Source organism: Vulpes vulpes, chromosome 3 (genome assembly GCF_048418805.1).
Source record: "Vulpes vulpes isolate BD-2025 chromosome 3, VulVul3, whole genome shotgun sequence".
NCBI lineage: Eukaryota > Metazoa > Chordata > Mammalia > Carnivora > Canidae > Vulpes > Vulpes vulpes.
The window spans coordinates 101,771,345-101,794,248 of NC_132782.1; the positions used below are offsets into that span (position 1 = coordinate 101,771,345).

At 48.9% G+C, this 22,904-nt stretch overlaps 1 protein-coding gene across 1 annotated transcript in view; it reads right to left on the minus strand.

Annotated features, from left to right (window-relative positions):
- XYLT1 (xylosyltransferase 1) overlaps positions 1-22,904 on the minus strand; it is a 303,984-nt gene that overhangs the window by 110,585 nt on the left and 170,495 nt on the right. The window contains exon 3 of the mRNA XM_072753776.1: positions 21,552-22,062. Coding sequence (XP_072609877.1) covers positions 21,552-22,062 — 511 coding nt within the window. The remainder of the gene's footprint in view (positions 1-21,551; positions 22,063-22,904) is intronic.

Consider the following 22,904-nt stretch of genomic DNA (forward strand, 5'->3'; position numbering starts at 1 on the left):
TTGCCTCCTTTGGGCAAAATTCTTCTTCATTCGTGTTCTGTAGCATTTTGTTAATGCCTCCACTGTACTACTCTGCCGTATACAATCACGATTCCCACACCTGTCTCATCGCCTGTACCAGTCCTTGTGGCCCCTGCTCTACAGGGATACTCCTCCCCTTCCCTAGCACACGTAGACTGGCCATTTTATATACACATGCTGACACTGAATGCGATGGATTACTAGGACACCAGAACTTTCCAATATGTCTCTCCCAACCCCAAATAAACAATGAGAACAGAAGCAATGGATGGGATTCTGCATCCCTACCTGTTTCAAGGAAATCTCAAGGCAAGCTCATCCTCAGCTTCACATCACTCTGAGAGCAGAGGGCTGCACCAGAAGACAAGCTTCATTACAGGACAGGCTCTGATCATCCAGCTTGGAAACAGTGAGCGATGGGTGCCAGTACTGAGCACAGCAAAGAGGGGGCCTGGAAAAGCAGCCTGGTTCCTGCTGCCAGTGTGGCCCAGAGACTTCTCACTGCAGACACCGGCAAGAGCCCTTCGAGCAGAAATCTGTGTGTGTGCAGGAGGTGCGGTGCAGGAGGCGTTCGGCATACCAAGCGGCCTGCAGAGATGATGGCTTCATAGTAGAGCCTGCAGGCTGCTAGCTCCTGGGCCTGCCTAACCCACAGACAGGTTTCATCAGGCTGGCTTTCTTGTTTGCTTATTTGTCTTAAACAAAGATAGTTGCCAGCTCAATCAAGAGATTGCATATGAAAATTCAGATTTCTTACTCTTAAACACAAAGATCAAGCCTGTGCCTGTAATCCACAGTGAGGGAGAGTTGGGGGCTTTGGACGGGACCTGTGTTATTCGGTCAGCCACAGGCCCCACCCGCCTACCCCAGGCATTTGTGTCCTGCTGACCCCTCAAGATACTTTGTGACCTGTGCATTGAACACTGATGTATGAAAATGCCATCTTTGTCCTCGTTGAGAGCACGTACTTGGGAGGACAGCAGATTTGGCTTCAAATCCTCTTCTGCCTCTGGCTGGCTGGGTGACCTCGGGCAAGGTACTCACTCTCTCAAATCCTAGTTTCATCATGGGAAGAGCAAGGATGCTGATGACAGTGGCTTGGCTCTACCAAAGGGTTCATACACAGGAAATGCACGGCAGTGGTCCCCAGACTGAACCTGGTCTCAACAGTGGAGGTGAGTCCCGTTATCACCCCCAGCTGCAGAGGATAACCTTGGGAACTGAAGGAACAAAGTGACCTGCCCAAGATCTCTGAGCTCACAAGTGACAGAATCTGGCTTCAAATGCAAACAGTTCATCTCCCACACCCAGGTTCATCCCCACTACCCATTCCAGACGTTGCACGCCTGAGGCCAACTGCACCCACTGGCCAAACCATCCCTCCAGGTTTGCTTTCATAAATCTGTGCAAATTATAACTGCTTAGTGACACCCTTGCCTTCCCTGCTAGGCTGTGAGCAACTGGAGGTCTTGTGATCCTCATCTCTGCATGGCCAAGCCTTGGCACACCGCCATGCCCCATCACCTGTTTGCTAATGCATAATAAATAAGCTTAATGAATAAATAAGCACATGAGAAATCAATCACACCAACTATTGGGTACGGAGTAGATAAAAACAAAGAAAAATTAATAAGATCAGTTCACTGACTACCTTTTTTTTTTTTTTTTTTTTGACATTTCTAAAATCTCTCTTGGATCATTATGGATTTCACAGCAGCACTCAAAGTGCCCCCACCTGGGAATGGAGCAAGCGAAGTCATGTGATAAATGCAAAGAAAATAAACCACTTTCCCCACCCTCCTCCCCAACAACAAGGCTCAGTTCCACCGCCAGCAAAACGAACCCAGTGTTCTTTGGTGCAGATCCACAGTAAATGATTACTTAGCCCACAGAGAAACGTCTGTCTGCAAGACTGTGTTAGTTATTATCCTATCATAATAAAATAGATTATGCTATAGTAATGAATACGACCATAATGGTTTGCTGGCAGTTTAATCAATGTATTCCTCAACTGCAATTGAGCAAAAATAGGTAACAGAGGATCATTTGATCTACATTTTTATTAATTTGGTGTCATTTGTCTTCTGGTTATTTTAATGATCTTTCATTATGGAAAATAGGGAAACTCCCTGGGGGGAAAAAAAAAGAAGTAGAGTCATCTTGCTCGGTTTGCTTCCTCGCCTTGTTTTAGTGTGGAAAAGAGCTCATTCCAATTCAATTTGGGAATGGAGATTCCTGACACCCTAAATAAATGTAGGTCTGGATTTCAGAAAGAAAAACTTCCTGATCCCAGACAAATCAGACAAAGCTGTTCAAGTCATACATAAGATTAAGTGTGTTGAAAGTGGCCTGGAGTCTGCAGAGGCAAATCCCCATCATTATCGGGCTTAAGTTGTTTTTCTTTTCTTTTTTTATTTTTATTTTTTTGTGGACCTACTCTGTACTAAACACAGTTCTGAGTGCACTGTAGACTTTTTTTTTTCTTCCAGCCCTCCCACTGATCCTATAAAGGGAGACGCCAAGATCTTCATTACAAATAGGGCTCAGAGAGGTCACTGACCCACCCAAGGTCACACAGCTAGAACCTGGCAGCAATGGGCTCTAAAGGACCCCATCCCAGTGCCTCCCCACATTCCCCATGCACGAGAGGTGTCACAGTTGTTTCCCATCCCCCAAAGACAGGCTGAGTCATGGGAGAAATTCTGCATTCGGGATATTGAGGGGGAATTTCTTCACAGTTGCTTCACACAGTTCCTTGTATCTCTCCTGATCATAGGGCTTTCTGGCTCAAAACACATGTGTCTGGTGCCTCCGTGTGTTTCTAGAAACCCTGTGTGTTGGTAAATATGCACACTGTACCTTGAGTGTCCTCCAAGTAAATTTCTGTGCAAACTCAGTTCCTAGGTGCTACCATCCCTATATATTTTAAGATTTTACTTATTTGAGAGAAACAGAGAGAGCTCGAGTCAAGGAAGGGCAGAGGGAGAGGGACAGGGACAAGCAGACTCCCCGCTGAGCTGGGAGCCTGATGCCGGACAGCCTCTGATACAATGGAGAATGACCTATATTATTAAGCGCATATATCATTTTCAATTATCGTGTCAGAGGCTATACTGATGGGGAGGAGTGGGGGAAGCAAGTCATTAAGAGGTGGGTGACACTGAGAGAAGACTGAGGGGCACATGGCTTGATGGGATGATTTCACTACTCCTCATCCTGGGGCTTCTGCAGGCTTGTCCCCACTTACCATTGAGCCAGAATTGGTCCCCTGTCAGCTTTCAACTGCCATAATCAGTGGTTGGAAACACAAAGCCCTCAGAGGGGGGCAGGGGGTGATCTGATGAACAAGGAGGGCCTGGGTTGAGGCCTGAGTGGTAGGGATGAAGGAAGGAGAGTCCTCATCCCATCAAAGGGAGGTCACCTCTCTCTCAGCAACAGACAAACGTTGCTACGTGAGGCACTGCAGGCTTGAGGCTGCCAGATTCTCCCTTAATTTCAAGGGAAGCTGGAAATGTGGAAGCTGCAATGAGGATCTCCGATCTTTAATTCTTAGCAGCTAGTTCACAAAATGTAGATGTCTTGGTCTAAGCTCCCAGCTTGCCCGCTGCAGCCCCCAGAATAAGAGTGGAAGCCAGGGTGTGTAAGGCCTAAACGCCTCTCTTTCACTGACTAGTCTTGGTGGCTCTCGAGAGGCAAAGACGGTACCAGGGTTGTCCGTTAGAGTGACAGATTGATATTACCAGCTGAAACAGAGAAGACGAAAAGGCGGCTGGATCTGGTTGAGGGCAGAGGGTTGACGAATCCATGCGGGTCTGAGATGCTAGTGGGACATCAGAGCGGGGGATGTCTCTTTTATTAGTTCCCTGGTGCCAGCTCTAACAACTGAGTGGCTTACAGGATAGAAATGTACTGCCTCACAGTTCTGGAGGCTGGAAGTCGAGATCAAAGTGTCACTAGGGTTGATTCCCTTAGAGCTGAGGAAAAAAAAAACAACAACACTATTCTGTGCCTCTCCAAGCTTCTGGTGGTTGACTTCCTTGGGTGCCGTTGCTTCCTTGGCTTACAGATGCATTCCCCCAAACTCCTCCTTCATGTTCTGTGGCATGGTCCCTGTACGTGTTCTGTCTTTAGGTCAAAACGTGCCTTTTTTAAATGAGAACACCAGTCCTGATAGATTGGGAGCCCCCCTAATGATCTCATCTCATCTCCATCATCCGCAAAGACCCTACTTCCAAATGAGGTCACATTCACAGATACTGGGGGTTCGGACTGCAACGTCTTTTGGGGGAGACAACGCAACCCATGATATCTACCTAGTAATTGAGTTTAGGATTCTAAAACTCTGGGAACAGACCTGATTGAGGACTCAGCATGATTTATGTTAATGTTCAATGCAGAGAGTAAGGTGAAGAACCACCACCTTCCAGTGAATGCCACTCCAGGATTTAAAAGATTAAAGGTCCAAGCAGTTGCCATAATGTTGTTTGGGGATAAAACTTGCTGCTTCTCAAACTGAAAGGTCCATCAGTGGAAATAATGGTCCTCAGTCAACAATCACCTACTAGAATTATTACATTATTACTTGCCGGGGCTCCAGACTCAAGACCTCTGTTTTTCAGCAGTTTTTTCCTCCTATTCTCAGTCTAGAAAGAAGCTCGGAGGTATTAGAGAAAATACTCACCACCACCCCACGCCCCCCCAGTGGAATGTTCTGGCCATCTAGTTGGCATGCCTTGCAGCAGTTCCTGCCCCTCCCCCGCCGTTTGCACACAGGGATGCGTCTTGGTTGAAGTTTGAGGTTCAAGATCAATGCCCTTTGTCCTGACAGGCAGCGAATTAGTTTTCCAGGACCTTTCTCGTGGCTTCAAGGAAGTGTACATGTAATTAAATAGAGCCTGTGCTGGGTTTCAGATTAGTTGTGAAGTGTGCCTATAGCAAAAGGTCTCTTCCTTCCTGAGAGACGCAGAGGTGTAATTAGAAGCCCGAGACAGTAATCATCAGCATTTCTTACCAGCATTTCAAAATGATGATCCAATATTCATCTGGGCCCAGTTTTACTTCCTGTGAGACCACAGCAGTGTCAGATGCTGTGTGTCACGCATTGGCAAAACTCAGATGCTCCTCTGGGGTCACTTGGGTGACACTGCATTTAGCCCATTTGGAACAAGTCAGCTGATAGCACAAGTGAAAGGCACCGACGAGCTGCAGAGGCTTTGTCCTTATTTCCAGGTCAGTATTAACACACTCCAGGTGGGAGGCCAGCTCTAAACCTCTCTGAAGGTCACTGGTGATTCATCAATAAACATTTGTTGAGCATCTGTTACATGTCAGGCATCCCACCTTTGAATGCCATCTTTCCAGCGAGGGTAGGTGCATCTAGGAACGAGGCTGCAGGGTTTTTCTAATGAGGTGAAATCAGAGCATTTTTCCTCTGACCTTGCCAGCCAGCCAGCCCGTCCCTGAAAATCAACCAAAACCTTGCAGAAGCAAGTTTTGGTCACTCCTTGTTATATGTGCAATTTATTCCCATGTAATCAGTTTTGAAGGCAATGGAAAATTTCTCAAGTCTTGGAATATACACTGTATGGAGCAAGCAGGAGCTTTTATTCTAGAACAGGGCTTGGTATCTTTTTTTCTGTAAAGGGACAGACCATATGGTTCAGGCTTTGGGCGCCGCACAGGCCACTCTGGTCCGCCTATCCCACTCTGCCCTTGAGCCCGGGAAGCGGCCCAGACGATACATACATGAGTGAGTAGGGCCATGGCTGTGCGCAAGCAGGCTGCCAACCCAGCCGAACTGACTGCTGTCTCAGAGCAACCAGGTGACTCATTTTGGAGAGACCAGGCAAGCATTTTTGTAAGGCCACTGGAGCTTGCCAAAAAAAAAAAAAAAAAAAAAAAAATTCAAATTCCTTTTCATGGCCTATAATGCCTTGCATGGCCAGGCTCCTGCTCTCTTCCTTGTCTTCATGGCTCATGGTGTCCCCATCGCTGACCAGGCTTTGGCCACCCCTTTCTCCCTTCTGTTCTTAGTCTGTGAGCGCTTCACCGCTTCAGGGCATGAGCACCACCGTTTTTTTTTTTTTTTTTTTCTTTTTTCCCTGTTTGAGAAGTTCAACCAGAACTGGACTCTAATTCAGTTCAAACACTACACAGTTTCACTTTCATCAGCTTTTGCAAAATAGCCGAGGAATTTGCATTATCTTATTTACCTTCCCAACACTGAGGTGACTGAGGTCATTGGCTCTCCATTTTCCAGACATGGTCAATTTTCCAGTCCTACTGGTTATACCAACACCAGTCGGTCTCTCCAACGAACAATCCAGGCATTTCCTTGGATTCCTCCCCAGTTTTCATCTCTATGGTCAGCATGACTGCCAAGTTCAGCCAGATTTGCCTCCTGAATTATTCTCAAATCTCTGAATTGCTCTCTAAGTTATACCTGGATTCTCCCAAAAGCAGTTTGTTGGATTCTCCCTGCAGACTTCAACTTCTCTAATCCATAATCTGTGTCCACCTAATTCACTCATCCTTTCATCAAGTCATTCAATCATCTGCCCATCTGTTCTTCCATCCACCCACTCATCCACACGTGCATATATGCATGCATCCATCCCTCCTGGGCATCTACTTTGTGCTAGGTGGGGTTAGTCCTGAAAAATAAAAACAGAACCTGCCTTCCTGGATATTTTGGTCTATTTAGGAAAAGAGATGCTAAACAACCATATAAAGCTACCAGCTGGAATACATGCTATAAATGCTGTATAAAATGCTATAGGAGAAGTTTTCCCTAAGAAAGCATAACTAAGATTTAAGCTCCAAAGAATGACATGGGCTTGCCAGGAAAGATGTGAGAACAAGGGTGTGGACAGGGAAACCAGCATGTGGGAAAGCCTTAGGCTGAAGCCTGCTTTCTCTAGGCATGCAGGAGGCTGGGGGGGGGGGGGGGGGGGCTGGTGCAAGAAGCTGTGGAAGGAAGAGAGGTGAGAATAACACATAAGGCTGGAGAGAGGGGTAGGGTGATTCCCATGGGGCCCCAAAGGCCACCGTAAGAGTCACTCTAGATACAACGGGTAGACTCCAGTGGGTTTTCAGCAACTGAGCAACACAGTTCAAAGTCCATCTTATGAAGAACGTTCTGGATGCAGAGAATCACCCGGCAGGTGGGAGAAGGTGCGGCAGAGCAGATGTGAGAAACGAGCTAAGATCATACTGCTGCATCCCCACAAGAGATGTGAGCGACAGGGCCAGGGACGTTGTAGAGGAGACGGAAAGAAGGGGACCAGTGAGTGATACTCTCATTGCTGAGAGAGATGTGAAAATGGGAAGAAAAAAAAAACCCAAGTCTGAGCCAGCCTGTCACCTGAGCTCCTCAGAAGGGAATACTAATCTGAATGATGGTGACAGTAAGAGGACGTTTAACAATGAATGAGCATGTACTCTGAATGCGGCAGGGACTTTATGTTATTTGCTTTCTAGGCAGCATCTCATGATTTAGGAGATAGATACTATCGTTAGTCCCATTTTACAGATGGGAAGAACGAGGCACAAGGAGGTTTAAGCAGCATGTGCAAGGTTCCAAAGCTAGCACTCGGGAGCACCAGGACTCAATGCCAGAACCCCAAGGGTTAGAACCCCGCGTCCTTGACCACCGTCTAGGCAGTATGATTTCTGCAATTCTCAGTTTCACAGGGATCATTATCTGAGTCAGAAAGCCCCAGTGTAGACGCCACTCCCCACCCCACCCCAGAGAGGAACCTCATAGGATTCCAGCTGCACAAATAAAGTCTGGAGGCTGAGCTCCACTGATCTGCTGGAGTCTTTACTGCTCTACAAATGCATTATTAATCAGCCACTGGGGTCCTCCCCATAGAGCCTTTTAAATTATAGTCAAATTCCTTGATAGCATTCTGGGCACCTTAATAGTGCATTTCCTGTGTTCACAGCAATAAACAAGAGGAGGGAGGGAGGCCTGGAGAACCAGGTTAATTGCCCTTTGAGGTCTAGGCTGAGAAAGCAGTGGTAACAGTGCCTCGAGATGCTCTGGGTCCCCGGCTGGGAGGCTAACAAAGTCTGGAAACAAACGACACAGTCATGCTGGTGTCAGGAGCCCGGACCATGGCTCCTTCAGGCCCGGCCTGGCTGCTGAGCCTTCTCTGGGACTCCAGGTCACCTTGTCAGGGGTCCCTGCCAGGGAGTTTCCAATATAAGTAGGTAGAGGCGAGGCTGCGTGTGGCTTGGGACATATGGGCCACCTGAGGATGCTTCTCTGAGAGGCTCTTAGCCAACTTCCAGGTTATGACATGCGGGAGTGGTGGGCAAAGAGGCAGGTACGTATCTTGCCCTCTGCAGTTCTCTTCCAACCTACCATAGCAGCCAGGAAGCTCGCGCTGAAGCAGGGGTCAGCAAACTCTGGCCCTTGGGTCAGATCCAGCCATCTACATACTGTTTGCACACCGGCTTGAGTGCTATGACAGAGACCCTAAGATACTTACTATCTGGCCTCTTAGGGAAAGCCTGCTAATCCCTATTACAAAGTAAGTCAGATCATGCCACTGTTCCTGCTCAATAGCCATCAATGGCTCCCAACTACCCTACGATAAAGGTGAACTACAGGACCTCAGGACCTGGACCTGGCCTGGGACCAGGCCTCAGGACCCCTGCACTGTCTCTCTGCAATTTGTCTAAACAAATCACCCAGCCTCACTTAGGCTTAGGATCCTTGTCTCTGAAACGGAACAACAAAGCCCATCTCGGGGTGGGGGGTGGTTAGGGTGAAGCTCACATGCTGTAATGCCTGTTTGCAGAAGAGCTAAGGTTGTTTTTTTTTTTTAATTGTGGTAAAATACATTTAACATAAAATGTACCATCTTAACCATTTTTAAGTGTATAGTTTGGTAGTAGTAAGCGCATTCACACTGTTGTGCAACCAATGTCTAGCACGCTTTTTTAATCTTGTAAAACTCAAACTCTACCCAGTAAGCAAAAACTCCCCATTCTCCCCAGCCCCAGCCCCTCGCAACCACCCTTCGGCTCTGTGTCTTTGTGCATCTGACTATTCTACGTGCTTTATATAAGTGGAATCGCTCAGTATTTCTTTCTGCCACTGGCCTATTTCACTCAGCACAATGTCCTCCAGGTTCGTCCATGGTACAGCATGGGCCAGAATTCCCTTTCTTTTTAAGGCTGAATAGTGTTCCACAGTATGGATTTACCATATTTGGTTACCTCGTCTTCCATCACTGGACATCTGGTTTGCTTCTACTCTACGGCTCTCGTACATAACGCTGCTATGAATATGGATGCGCAAATATCTCCTTGAGATGCGCTTTCAATTTTGGAGGGTGGGTATTTATCCAGAACAGAAGAGCTCACTCTTACTGACAACTTTCTAGAGCCAGCCTGTGTGTTAATGCCTCACATAATCTCATTCGGTCCTCGTAAGAAACGTACAAAGTCAGAACTATTATTATCATGAAGGTGACCATACAGTTTATCACCCGCACTGGGAAATTTCTTGAGACAAAAAAAAAAAAAAAAAAGCGCCATTAGTAATTATATCGGGGACATGAGTCAGAAATGGGGACAGTCCTGGGCTAACTTCGATGTCCATCATCCCCACTTTATGGATTAAAAATGTTACACAGGGAGGTGAAGCCACTTGCTCAAGGCCACCCAGCTGGCAAGTGGCCAGCCAGAAATCAAACCCAAGTGGATGGACTACAGCTCACTACGGAGCACAATTCCAGGTGCAGCTCCCCTGGCCTGGTGGCAGGCTGAGATCAGTAGGTGGTGTCTAATGGCTCTTTAGGCTGGGTGGGAGGGATGTTTAGTGGGAGAGGGATCAGCAGGGCTGAGAAGGACACAGGGGTGAGGTGGACGTGTGCCAAGGCCAGGAATGAGCCTGGGGATGCGGCATGTCTATGCCGAATGGGAACTGGCCACACGGATGAGATAAGGGCACGAAGAGGAAGGCAGATGACCCCATCTCAGACACAGCACCCTGGCTCGGGTGACAGCGGGCTTTCTCAACAGAAAGACTATCAACGTTCTAACCTGGAAATATCATGGGGCTTGTTCTGTGCATTGGGATGTCTGGCAGCCCTGGCCTCTACTCACTAGATGCCAGTAGCATCCCTGTGCATTTTATGACAACCCATGTCTACAGACATGGCCAAATGTCCCCTGGGAAGGAGCATAATCATCCCTATTCAGAACCAATGCCCGGGAGAAAGGGCGGAATTGGAGAGTATGGGGCATTCTTCAGGTCAATGCTTCTCAAGGTGTGGTTCTAGGGGAGCAGGAGCAGCTGTTAGAAAGGCAACTTCCAGGGGCCATCCCTGATCTGGATCAGCATCCCTGGGGGCGGGCCTGGGAGTCTAAGGACCTCAAGTGTGTGAACCATTATCCTCGGTGGTGGAAAAGACTTGCTGGGTCTCAGAAGCTTAGGAACTAGACCTGTTACTACTCTGAAACCTGACAAGGGAGCCTGGGAAGGAAGGAGATCCCTATAGGAGGAGACGATGTTCTGGAAGCTCCTAACATTCTGTCTGTGACTAATACAGGATAGAACATACTGTTGTAACTGGTACAGCATTTTTGCAGGATAGCTTGATGGCATCTATGAAAATTTAAAGCAGACCCGCCTTTCAACCTACCAACTACATTTCTCAGGATGCTCCTAGCAGCCAGTCTCAACTCGGGTCCCCTAGAGAATTAAAATTAAGCTCTCATGTCCTTGAGGCATCCATCATAAGCAGCAGATTCACTTTTCTCCAGTACATCTAGAATGGTACTAATTATGCACCATTTTGGGGGGAGAAGTGAGAAAACAGCCATTCAATATAGCAAAAATCTGGCATCAATGTAAATGTCCACTCATAGGGGAATGATTAAACGATGGCATGGCTATCCTCCAGAGTAACAACCAGCCATTACAAGGAATTATACAGGCAATAAAAGAGAATTGGAAAATAAACATATTGTGGGGGGAAAAAAAGGAATTACATAGGTTTCCGTCTCGGGACAGGGATACAGGTCTGGGATGTAGATACCTGTCTGAATTAAGAAAACAAGTTCCACAACTACTCATCAGTTTCCTATAATTTTTGAGTCTTCCCAGCCGAAACCACGTTCTATATTTTTGCAAGTTCCAGAGCTACACATTAGTTTCTCGTCATTTATACCCACCGCCCCCACTCCCAGCACAAAACCAGCTCTACTTCTGCATCTGTCGAATTTAAAGCTCTCAACAAAACCAAAAATGTGTTGCAGTCACTCCTCAGAGGAGGCCTGGTCAAGTTTGATTTTCCCTTTATCTGCAATGTATTCTGGTTTTTGAAATAATGAGAATGTACATCGTCCCACTTGAATAATTAAAGAAATTATAACGAGCATGGTTTCTGCATTATTTGAGCTAGCTTTAAAAAATTAAAAAAAAAATCCTGCTTTCCCTCCCATTGCTGTTTCTTCTAACCATCCTTCACTCGGGCCGTTGGAAACACCATTAGGGACCAGCTCCTGGCAGCCTCCCAGTTATTCAGACAGGTTTCTCGCTCTAACTGCGTCATGCTAGGAGGTGAGCTATTAATTTGCACTTTGTGGCTTCTCCTTGATTCTGATTTAGGGCAACATAAACCCTCCTCAAAATTTCGAAGAATAAATTAGTTTACTAATTTCGCCATTAAGAGTTTATCAAAGCGAGCACTGCTCCCTAATCAATCACCATATTCCATGTTTATCTCCTATTCAATTTTTACCACAGGGTTCTATACACATCAATTTGCCTGATGCTCTTCCTACATATGTTTTAAATTACTTTATCATTGTATAAATTTCACAGCCATTAAAAGGCTCTAATACCAGAATGGCTGACATGGTGTTAAAAATTGGATTCAATTCCACGGGGTAATAAATTGTGACCTAAATCCAATCTCTCATGGGTGACTGAAGGATACAATGAAAAATTATTGCTTTGTCATTTTTACACTAACACAAATATACCACGGCAACCAGAAACCGGCAGAGAAATAGCAAGCAACCGGTGCTGGCTATTTTTCACCCAGGAAGGCTTCGAGGGCAAGTCCTGAGGGTCTTGGATGGGATCAGCCCTCGGTAGAACCAGGTGGGTCACATGAGTGTGTGGACCTCTTTGCAACAGACGGATGTAGCCGGGGAGCAAATTAAACTGCTTAGACCTTCCTTTGGCCACAGGGCAGCCGGGACCATAGGCAGCAAAGCACAGTGGTTACACCTCTGCCTCTTGAACTAAATAAAGTCTCTGAGCTCCTGGGCTGGCTCTGCCACTGAGGACATGAGGGATTTGAGGCCGGTTGCCTCCCTCTCTGTGCGTCAACTTCCTGGACTACAGAGCTGTTATGAGAATAAATGATTTAATATGGCTAAAATGCTTAGGATAGTCCCTGGCATTTAGCAATCCCTAGGTAAAGGTTAAGCATTATTATTTAAGAACAGATTCTTGTACAGAGACCTCGGTGCCCTGTTCTTTTTGGTTGCAGGGAAGGAGAGTAATGAACAGGGAAAGAAAGGTGTTAACATTTCCACTACCTTTCCCTTGATCTCTGGAGAAACTGGATTAGTCATTTGACACATTCCCACTGCACATGTACTGAGGAAGGTGCCACGCAGCAGAGAGGCGAGAATATGGGTTTTGAAATCGGGCAGAAATGAGTCAGAGTCCAGGGTTTGCCACTTGCACGTGTGACACTGGGCAAGCCACTGGACCTCCCCAAGCCTCAGTCTTCCCATGTGTAAAGTGGGAAGAGGGAACACGCTTTTCTCCAGGGCTGGGGGGAAGGTTCGATGAGATCATGCATGGAAAGGGCAGGGCTGTGCTCTCAGACACGAGAGCTCTCACGCTGCAGGCTCTGTGCAAGGGCTGGAGAGCCAGCAGAGAACGAACACACACACACACACACACACACACACACACACACGACTTGGCCTTGTGACTAAGTGGGGGCTACAGAGGATTCCAGTGCAATAGGACGCGTGCTCCAGTGGGGAACGGGGAAGATGACTGGGAGGCTGGGTACGCACTTTGGGCACCTCGTGGAGACTTGGGGAGGTTGAGGATGGGGAGAGAATCACAGAAGGAAGTGATATTTTGCCACATACTTTGAGACAGGAGAAAAAACAAGCTGGTTTCTGTTGGTTTGTGGAAAGGGGGGGACGAGCCTGGATACAGCTTTTATCTACAGGCCATTCAAAAAGCCACGGCTCTCTTTCTGCATCAGGTATATGCTTTCTGGACCCCAGGTGGCTGACCTACATCCAAAGGAAGGATGGGCTCTTGGGGCCAGAAGGCTGCCCTCTGAATTGTTCTTCTCGGCCTCATCCTGGGGTAGCTTCTGGGCAAAATACTCACAGATGCTGAGAAAAGCATCATCAATTGACCTGCTGTGGGAGGAGGTCCACCCTGCCCACCGTGGAGGCTTCCAGAACCCTAATAATCTACTGCTGATTTGTAACAGGTGCTTGGTAAGTAGCTGCTGGCTGAGTAGGGGAAATAACTTGTCTGGAAGACAGTATTTCACTTGGCAATCGGAGGGACAGGGAGGGACGTCTCACAACCAACCCACTGTTTAGGTAAGAAATGAGGCTGACAGCGGATGGGGCGCCTTTGTCAGAGCGTCTTACAGCTGACACAGTAGCAGACAGGGTCACCTTTCAAACCTCTCAAGACCAGTTTGGTTCAGATGCTTCCTTTCAACCTGTGTGAGCTTGTGACAGCGCAACAACATAAGGCGCAGGCCCTGACGAATCTGTCCACCGCTGGAAGCACAGAGGATTTCCCTCTGTGGCTTGGATGTCATGAGAAACAAGGGTGCCCCAGGAGGTGAGGTTCCCCAACACTGTGCCACCAGAGTCCAGGGCTAAGAACCTGAATCAGTCCCCAAAGGTAGAAGGAACATGATTCTCTGGAGAGAGGATATGGGACCTGCCCTCACCCCTAGCTTTCTAGAACCTTGCCTATCTTTGGGGTTGATCTTCCTCTGGCTCTCTGGCGACTTTAATTTGCTCCCAAGAGATGCACCTCTGTTCCATTCTTCTCACTCAAGGTAAGAAGACAGGAATCATCTAATCCAAAGGTCTTGGGATTTATAATCTGGCTGTGGATGCTCAGAGCTTCCCTGGCAGTACTGTTAGTTCTTCAGCTTCCCTACACCTCCTCCTGCCACAGGGCCTTTGCACACAATGCAGCCTAGGCCTGGTATGTTCACCCTCCAGCCTTTCTCCTAATTAACCCCTCCCACCCTTCATCTCTCAGTACCACGGAGGTGCCACCAGGTGTCTCTGCAGAAGTGGCTGCGACTCCATATTTATTGCTGCGATCATTGGATTCATTTATCTACCCTCCCAGCTTTAACACACGACAAGCTCCATTAAGACAGGGATTCTGTTTCTTTTTTCCTTCCAAACGAATCCCCCAAATCTACTGCCCAGCATAGACATTGGATGCTCGATGAATAAGTGTTGAGAGAATGAATGAATGAACTCAGTATCTCCAAAAACTAGCAACCATTCCATCTGGGGATAGCTCACGTTCTTAGCATGCGCTTCCATAATGAGACCACATCCCTTCCTAATTACCTTTTGTCCATTCCTTTCTATAAGGTCACTCAGACACAGCCCCTCTGGGTCCCTTGCTTCTTCCCCTCTCCACGCGTACGGCAGTTTGCCACTATCCTGCATTTTCCTGTTCACTGCCTGCACGCAACTCCCCCCACCCCCGGACTGTGAGCGCTGTAAGGTCGGATCTCATCTCTTGCTCACTGCACCCCAATTCTTAGCACCATGCCCAGTGTGGGGTAGCTTCTCCACACAAATTTGTTAAGTGAAGCAAATGAAACATACTTAAGGATGCTAAGGGGAAGAAAGATGTTCACGCTCAGGACAAGTTTCCAAGGGCACCCCTGGATGTCTCCTAAATGCCCACTCAGGTGCAAGAAAGCAAGAGGACATATATCAGGGGTTCGCTCGCCCAGAAGGCAACGGATATTTTCTGTGTGTCTAGCCTGGTGTCAGGTGCTAGGCGACTCCGTGACTCTGCTTCAACTTACCAAAAGGGGAGCGTGCATTATTAGTAATCCCCCATTGCCTGCAACATTCCTGGTGATGCAGGCTGGCCTGTCAGCATCTCCACCCACTGTGTGTGGGAAGGACGGATTGGGCTAAGGGGCAGGTGGGCATCTGTGAACTCCGGGGCTGGGCCACCATCCAGGCCCTGCCCGGCCCTGCTGCCCACAACCTCAGGATGCTCCCTGCCTTCCCCAGCTTCCCTTCAGCCTCCAACGAAAGGCAAGCAGGCGAGCCAGGCGCCGCCGAGCTGCTCTTAGCAGTGGTCCACAAACATGCTTCCAACCCCCTGGGCTGTAGATGTCATCGTGAGCACACGAGAAGGGAAAGACACCCATCCAACCACGATCCTCTGGTCTCCAACGTGCTCTTTCAGGGGCTGGTGTTTGCAGCCTCTTTCTGCACCTAAACCTCGCAGCTTTGCTTTCAGGCAGCGGCAGTTAGGGAACAAACACACCCTAATGACAAGTTTTAAAGTGAATGGCAGAGCTGTACAGCTGGCAGCATGTTCCTGGGGGAGGGAGAGGGGGTGGAGAAGGAGGTGGGAGGGAGGTGAAGGGGGCATTTATGATATTTCCCGTAACTACATATTTAGCTTTCTAAAAAGCCTTGTGGGTGGCAGCTGGCTTTCTTTATGATTCCGAGACTGGGAGGGGGGAATAAACACCACGGTGCTTTAGGAGGACAAGGCATTGTGGAACTGGCCTGTTGGGGACTCACCTCTCAATGGGGGAGCCCTGAGGGACTGTTGGCCACTGCTGCCTGGCACACAGTAGGAGCTCAATAAACGTTTGCCGAAAGATCAGGCTTGAGTGGTTATTGTGCCTCAAAGAAACCTTTGAGGCCAGAACAGCAGCTGATGGTCACGGCCATCTGGTCCACTGGCCAATTTCAATAGTTTCTGTCCTCTCTCAAGTCCTCCCCACCGGAGCCCCTGTAGGATGCCCTCCACGACCGCCTGGTTTCAATGCCTTCTGTAAAACCGAATCGGATCCGAGGTGAGATTCCTGAATCAGACCGTAGTTCTATTTTTAACTCTTTGAAAAACCTCCATACTGTTTTCCAGAGTACCTGCACCGTTTTTTTTTTTTTTTGCACTCCCACCAACCGTGCACAAAGGTTCCAATTTCTCCACATCTGCGCCAACACCTGTTGTCTTTTGTATTGTTTTTGATAATGGCCCTCCGAATGCGTGCGAGGTGGGATCTCACTGGACATTTATCCAAAGAGCTGAAATCAGGATCTCAAAGGCACAGGGGCAGGGAGCCCAACGTGGGACTTGATCTCAGGACCCTGAGATCATGACCTCAGCCGAAGGCAGAGGCTTCACTGACTAAGCCACCCAGGTGCCCCCCTTTTTACGTTTTTAAAGGATTGATAGAAAAGCAAAAGAGTAACATTTTCTGACACATGAAAATTACGCAAAATTCACATTTTTGTGACCATAAATAAGGTTTTATTGGAATACTGCCATGCTGGTCCTTTATATATTTAAGCTTTCAGGCAGAGTTGGGTATGAGACACAGACCAGATGGCCTGCAAAGCCTATTTACTCTCTGGCCCTTTATGGAAAAACGTTCACAGTGCCCTGGGTTTGGACACGGCCCCCTGGGTGACCAGTGAGTGGGTCCACAGGTCAGTCTCTTTCCTCTCCTGGAGAAGCCCAAGTCAGGCCCAAATTCAGCGAATCCTTACCGAGATACCTCCTCTGTACTGGGCTTTGGGCCTTCCTCAGCAGGAAGGGTCTGACTGGGTCCTCTGCACACCCGGCCTTTCGGAAAGCAAGCCAGGTCCGGCCACTTGGCAAAGCTGCACCAGGGTCAATTTAGCTTCACCGCGCCGCCCCCATTACGGTGGTGGTTTTTAGCTTTCCAGGGCTGCTCTCTCATTCCCTCATCAGGAGACATATAGCAAAGAACCTGGGAGGAGTCTGGGTCTCTGGCTGACAGGTGGGGAAACTGAGGCACGCTCCCCAGGGCACTGACTGGCCGAGCTGACATCTACGCCTGCATATTCCCTCCAAGCCAGGCTGCCAGCCACGCTTTCTAGAAGCCAGCTACTCGTGCTGTGTAGTCACCCCACCACCCCCAGGGTGCGGAGATGTACGGGAGACAGCCCTTCTGCAGCTGGCAGCACCATCTGCCACTCTCTGAAGCGGGCAGCCAGCTACCTCCATCCAGAAGCCCATTTGTCCAGAGCCCCTGGCCTCCTGCAAAGGCTGATGGGTAAAGACAGTTGTCACGTCCGTGAATGGTTGCCTTTCTATCCGAAACCCCCTCTCTGCCCATCTTCAGCCCTAATATTTGAGCCGGCTTTCCCACTCACGTGCAAGTGCCTGAACACCCCAGCTGGTTGGCTGATGCAAGGAACTAGCCCTTGCCTATCACCCATGGGAGAACCGCTGCATCACCCAGCTGCTGAGGCCCGAGGCCCTGGTCAGGTGGCAGTCCACCCTGCCTCCCAGCTGACTGCTTTCCCTGGAACTTCTCACATTTTCCCTGCTCATTCTCCGCCTGAACATGCAGGCTGCAGACACACAGGCTGCTAGAAGCGCAATTCCACTGGCCCTACCTGACACAGCAGAGGGTGAGCTGCAGGAGGGACCAGGGGGGCCTTTCTCAGGGCATTCTCACCCAAGATGGAGGGGGGCTAGTGGCCTACGAGGGCCACTGGCATTTAATTGTTCCAAACGTAATGAGGCAGAAAAAGTTGCGTTACCTAGCGCCCGGCACAGAACACCTGTTACAAGCCGAATAGTCTTTATCAAGCAAGGCGTTTATTAGGAATGCCACCTCTGCCCTGCACCAGGGTCAGTGTGATCCCCGTGGCGAGAGCTTCTGGGATGGATGTGGTCCAGGAAGACTTCCTGGAGGAGGTGGCATTGAGGCTGAGATCTGAAGGGGGGAGAGGTGGTGGCCAGACAAGTCAGGGTGCAGGCAACAGTGGAGGGGCTGGAAAGAGTGTCAGAGAATGCCTGAGCCACAGAGGGGCCACATCTGAAAAATGGAGCCAGAGAGATGTGGCCGGGCAACGAGGATTTAGCATTTAAACCATAAACTGCATCGAGGCAGCCTCTATTCATGCTTCTTCTCAATCCCCCCCTTCACTTATACCACTACTGCTGCCACCACCACTGCCAACAGCCAAACATCCGCTTCATTCTTCCTCCCCTCCACACCAAGCATTTTATATTCACATTCCCACTGCAGCCGGCAATCCTATGAGGAAAGTTAAGAGTGTCTGTGTCCATTCTACAGATGAGAAAGTTGAGACACTGGGAGGTTAGGGTCACACGCCTAGTCAAGTCACAACCAGGATTCAAAACCCAGTGGCTGGAGGAAACCTCTTTTTCCAGCCCAGGCCACCTTTGGCCTTCCATCCGACATGGTTTCATTTCCACGAAACGGGAGGAGGTCCACCTGAAGTGACTGGAGGCATGATTCTGGAGCCTGAGGAAGGGGCAGGAGGCCCAGGCAATTGTGGGGGTGGGGGGTGGGGCTGCCTAGGGGAGGAAGCCGGGAGGACGAGGGGTGGTTGGAAAGCTGCAATGAGCACAGGGACCCTGTGAGGACTAAGAGGTGACAAAGGGTGGGATTAAAAATAAACCTCTGAGGCCAGGTTTGGGAGCTGATGGGATAGAGCACCCTCCATCCTCAATGCACCTCTCTCTTGGTGGCTGTTAGCAGAGGGTGTAGGGATCCCTCCTTTCCTTGTGAAAATGTGTTGTCCTTCCAGCTGAGGTGGAGTGAAGGGGGCAAGGAACATCAGGTGGCAAACCGATTCCTGGGGTTCTAGACTCTTCCTTTTCCTTGAGTGGTGCTAAGGTCAGGGTAGAGTGTGAGGAGTAGGAGCCCCTTACAAGAATCAACATTCAAACTCTCATTTCCTTCCCTCCGGATTTTTCAGACTTTCCAGCATGAGGAATGGTTCACCTAATCACATCCAACTCCTGGCATCATACTGGCTGAAGTTGGGGTGATGTGGCGTTCGGCACGACAAGGCCAGTGCAGGCATCTGGGCACGTGCGTATGTGTATATTTACACGCATATTATAGCTCCCTCCCCTCCCACCTCCATCTCATTTAGCAGGAAATAAAAGGACCACGGGGCTGAAGCTCCAATCCCTCCTAAGCAGAGGGAAATCCGGGTGTCATGGTTTCCAGAAAGGGAATACAATCTCCGTATGGGGTGTAATTACATCTTAGCTTTCTGCAGAAGAATAGTTTATGGCTTAAATGCTATTAATTGTAAGCCGTTTTGTTCCACGGGAAGTTGTTCATTGATAACTACCCAATTAGGGTTATTTTGCAATTAGTCTATTCACAGTAAATTTATTGCAAAAGGGGAGGCTGTCGTGCAGCAAATTAAAGCAGTGCCAGGCTGGGTGTGCAATGGCTCTTAAATGCCAATCTTATTAACCAGCTCAGAGGTCCCGGGAGGGTGTGTCACCTTGGCTGACACAGTCGAGGCCACGGGGAAAGTCCCAGCAAACTTGAGCTTGCACGGCCGCGCTGGTGGGGTCTCAGCTGGACCAGGCAGTGCGTGGGAGTCCCTGGCCTCCACGGGTGACACTGCCCTTCTCCTTGCAATGATGCTGAGGATAGACAAAAACAGCCTATGGGCTGCAGGACTTCCCTGAGGTCGGACCACTTGAGATCAAGGGAAACCTTCTGCCTCCCGAGGAGAGGAAGGCCATGGGTAGGGATGCAGGCCCTGTGATCCCAGCTCTGCTACCTATGAACTGTGTACCTCCAAGCAAGTCCTAAGCCTCTCAGCCTCAATGTCCTCATCAATGCAATGGGTTGGTAACCGACCTACCTCCTAGGGCTGGTGTGAGGATTCGATGTGCTATAAAGGTGCAAACTGTGCTGTATTTACTATGACACAGGATTGGTATCTAGCAGGGGTAAGCAAACTATGGCCCACGGGCCAAATCCTGCCCACTGCCTGCTTTTGTCAAGTGAGTTTCATTAGAACATAACCAAGTGCACTGGGTATGCATTGTGCATGGCTCCTTTTGTGCTACAACAGCAGCATCGGGTGGCTGGGGAGACTATATGGCTCACGAAGCCTCAAATATTTATTGTCTGGCCCTTTGCAGGACAAGTGTATTGACTCCTGGTATATAATGAGTGCCTGATATCACTTTCATGGAAGGGCATTCAATTCAGGCCTCTGACACTTCTCTGCCAAGCCAGGCACTGGTTACCAAAAGATTCTGGAAACTTCTTCCTCCACTTATTTATTCCTCTACTCCATCAGCCAAGTGCCATCAAGAATATAAATGTGAACCACAGGGACAGCTTAGACGAGGGCTGAGATGCACGGGAGAAATGAATCCTTTCTTTTTAAGCCTTTCCATTTAAAAGAGAGCATAGTCCACATACACATTCACGGCTGAAAACAAAAAATTGCAGATGCACAGTGAGTAAGAAGCCAAAGTTGTTTGCACCCCGTGCAAAGGGGTATGTGCAAGGGCTCTGCTGTGTATCTTTCCACAGCACTTACAACACAGGGCCACTCTCTACCTGACCCAAATCCTAAAAATCTGAAAGAAAGAAAAAATTTGGCTCACGACGACAGTGCCAACCTCACAGGGCACTTGATGAGATGAGCTGATCGAATGCAAAGTGCCTTGTGCAGTGCCTGGCACACGGCGAGCTCTTGATAACTACCTGCTGCTGCTACTCATATTCCCTCTTGTAGGAGGCACTGGAGAGGGTAAAACCCACAGCCAAGAAATGCACAAAACCCAGTCAACAGCATGATGTCAGACGCAGAGATATGCGATTAAGACCTCACCTGTGCAAAACTGTCCCCTTCACCTTCTGAGGGCCCTCCCACTGTGCTGATGCACGCTGCTGTTACAGCTCTGACCTCTCCTGGCATCACAGAGTGACAGATGGGATTTGTCACTGGCCCTCAGCATAGAGGACAGTGCCCAGGACAGGGGAGGAAGTGGGGAGAGATGGGGGAGGGTAGGGGGGAGTAGAGAGTAAGGAAGGAATTTTCGATGGAGGAAAAATGGGGAGGTTGTTTTTTTTGGAGCCTCTGAAGTCAATGCAACCAATTAGAAAGCTTTCGAATCATATTTGAAGACAAACACATTTGCGTCAATTTCAATCCCAATAGTCTGCTGAGCGAGAAAAAAGGAACCACATCAATACGATCACCTGGAATGCCACATCGGCCCCGATTCCATGTATTTCATCCGTTGCCATCGAGGCAACTGGTTAAAGATGTAACAAAAGGGAATTTCATTTTGCCAAGTTTTTCTTACACACAACTTCGGAATTCAGGCAGTACCAGAAAAAAACCTTCCTGTGTGTTGATGGGGGTGGGGTGGGTTTGGAAAAAGAGGGCGGTCATTCTCAGAAGGTGTGAGAATGGGAGCTAAATGGGACCCGGCGGGAAGAAGAATTAGAACTCACCTTCCAGGGAGCAGAACCGAGTCACCTTCTTGGGCATCAGCAGCCCGAGTTTGTGGCGGCAGTAGGTGTCCCCGATCTCCTGGCGGCAGTGCTTGGACTTGGCGCGAGACAGGGCGGAGATGGCCTCCTTGCCCGAGATGTCGCACTTGGGGGGCTGGTCGTACCTGAGCTCGGGGGAGCTGCCCCCGCTCTTCCTGGTGTGGGGCTGTCTCGGGGCATCCTTCCCGCGGCTGCCGTTCACCGCGGCTCTCCCACCAGGAGGCAACACCTCATAGGTGCCTTTGCCTGGGAACGACTGTCCCTTCCCCTTCTCTTCCTGCTCCAGCCTCCTTTTCAAAAGCTCCTTCTGTCTACTTGGGGGCTTCTTTGCCAGCTCGGGCTGGTGCTTTTGCTTTTGAGTCCTGGGTGCGAAGTTGCTGTTGTCCACGTTCTCAAAGTCTTTGGGGACCGAGTTCTCATTGTTGCTATCTGTCCGCACTTTCTCTTTCGGCCGGTGAGAAAAGTAGCCATCCTGGAGAAGATGGGAAGAAACACAGAAGAGGAACATGACTCAGTGGTCATGCTAAAGAGGTTGGCCCTTGGACAGTGGGCCAGACATTTGGGGATCCGGGCCCCGGTTTCATGCCATGCCTTTGCCATGAGCTTAATTTCAAGGTAGACTTTTCTCTCTGGACCTCCATTTCCCCATCTGGAAATAGGAGATGTTCCAACTAGAGACTTCAGACTATTCTTCAAAAATAACTTGCAAGGCAGTTACTACTATTCTCCCACCTACAAAAGAGGCGGGGAAAGTCCTAGGAGTCCCCCTAGGACTTTGAAAACTCTCAAGCGCTCTATGATTCTCAAAGGTTTTGTTACTAACTACACCCCCCTCCCCTTTCAAGTAAGTTTCCTCCTGCCACTGGATTATGGACATTTTGTTGCAGCTTCCTGTTTAAATTCTAGCAGAGGGTGCTGTGATGGTTTATTTAAGGGCTGGAAATGTCATCATATAATTATCCAGGAAGAAAAAATCAGTGGGATATTACATACATCCCATTGCCTTTAGGACATGCTCAGAGATCTATGCCCAAAAGAGAAATCAGACCCAGCCAGAGTTAATTTCGAGGGAGAGACATCCAGCCTATTTTGGAGAGGAAAACATCCTGTGCATTATGATCTTTATAATGAATTCCGGGGGGGTGGGGAGGCAAGTTTGTGATACTCTAGTGTTTAGCCTCTGATTCCTTATGTTTGTACCTGGAGCAGAACTGATTAAGTCACCTGGGGGTCAGGAGAAAGGCCAAGAGTCACTCTGGAGACAATGCATGGTATGGATCTTCCCAGGAAGGCAGGTGCCCCCCAACTCAGCTT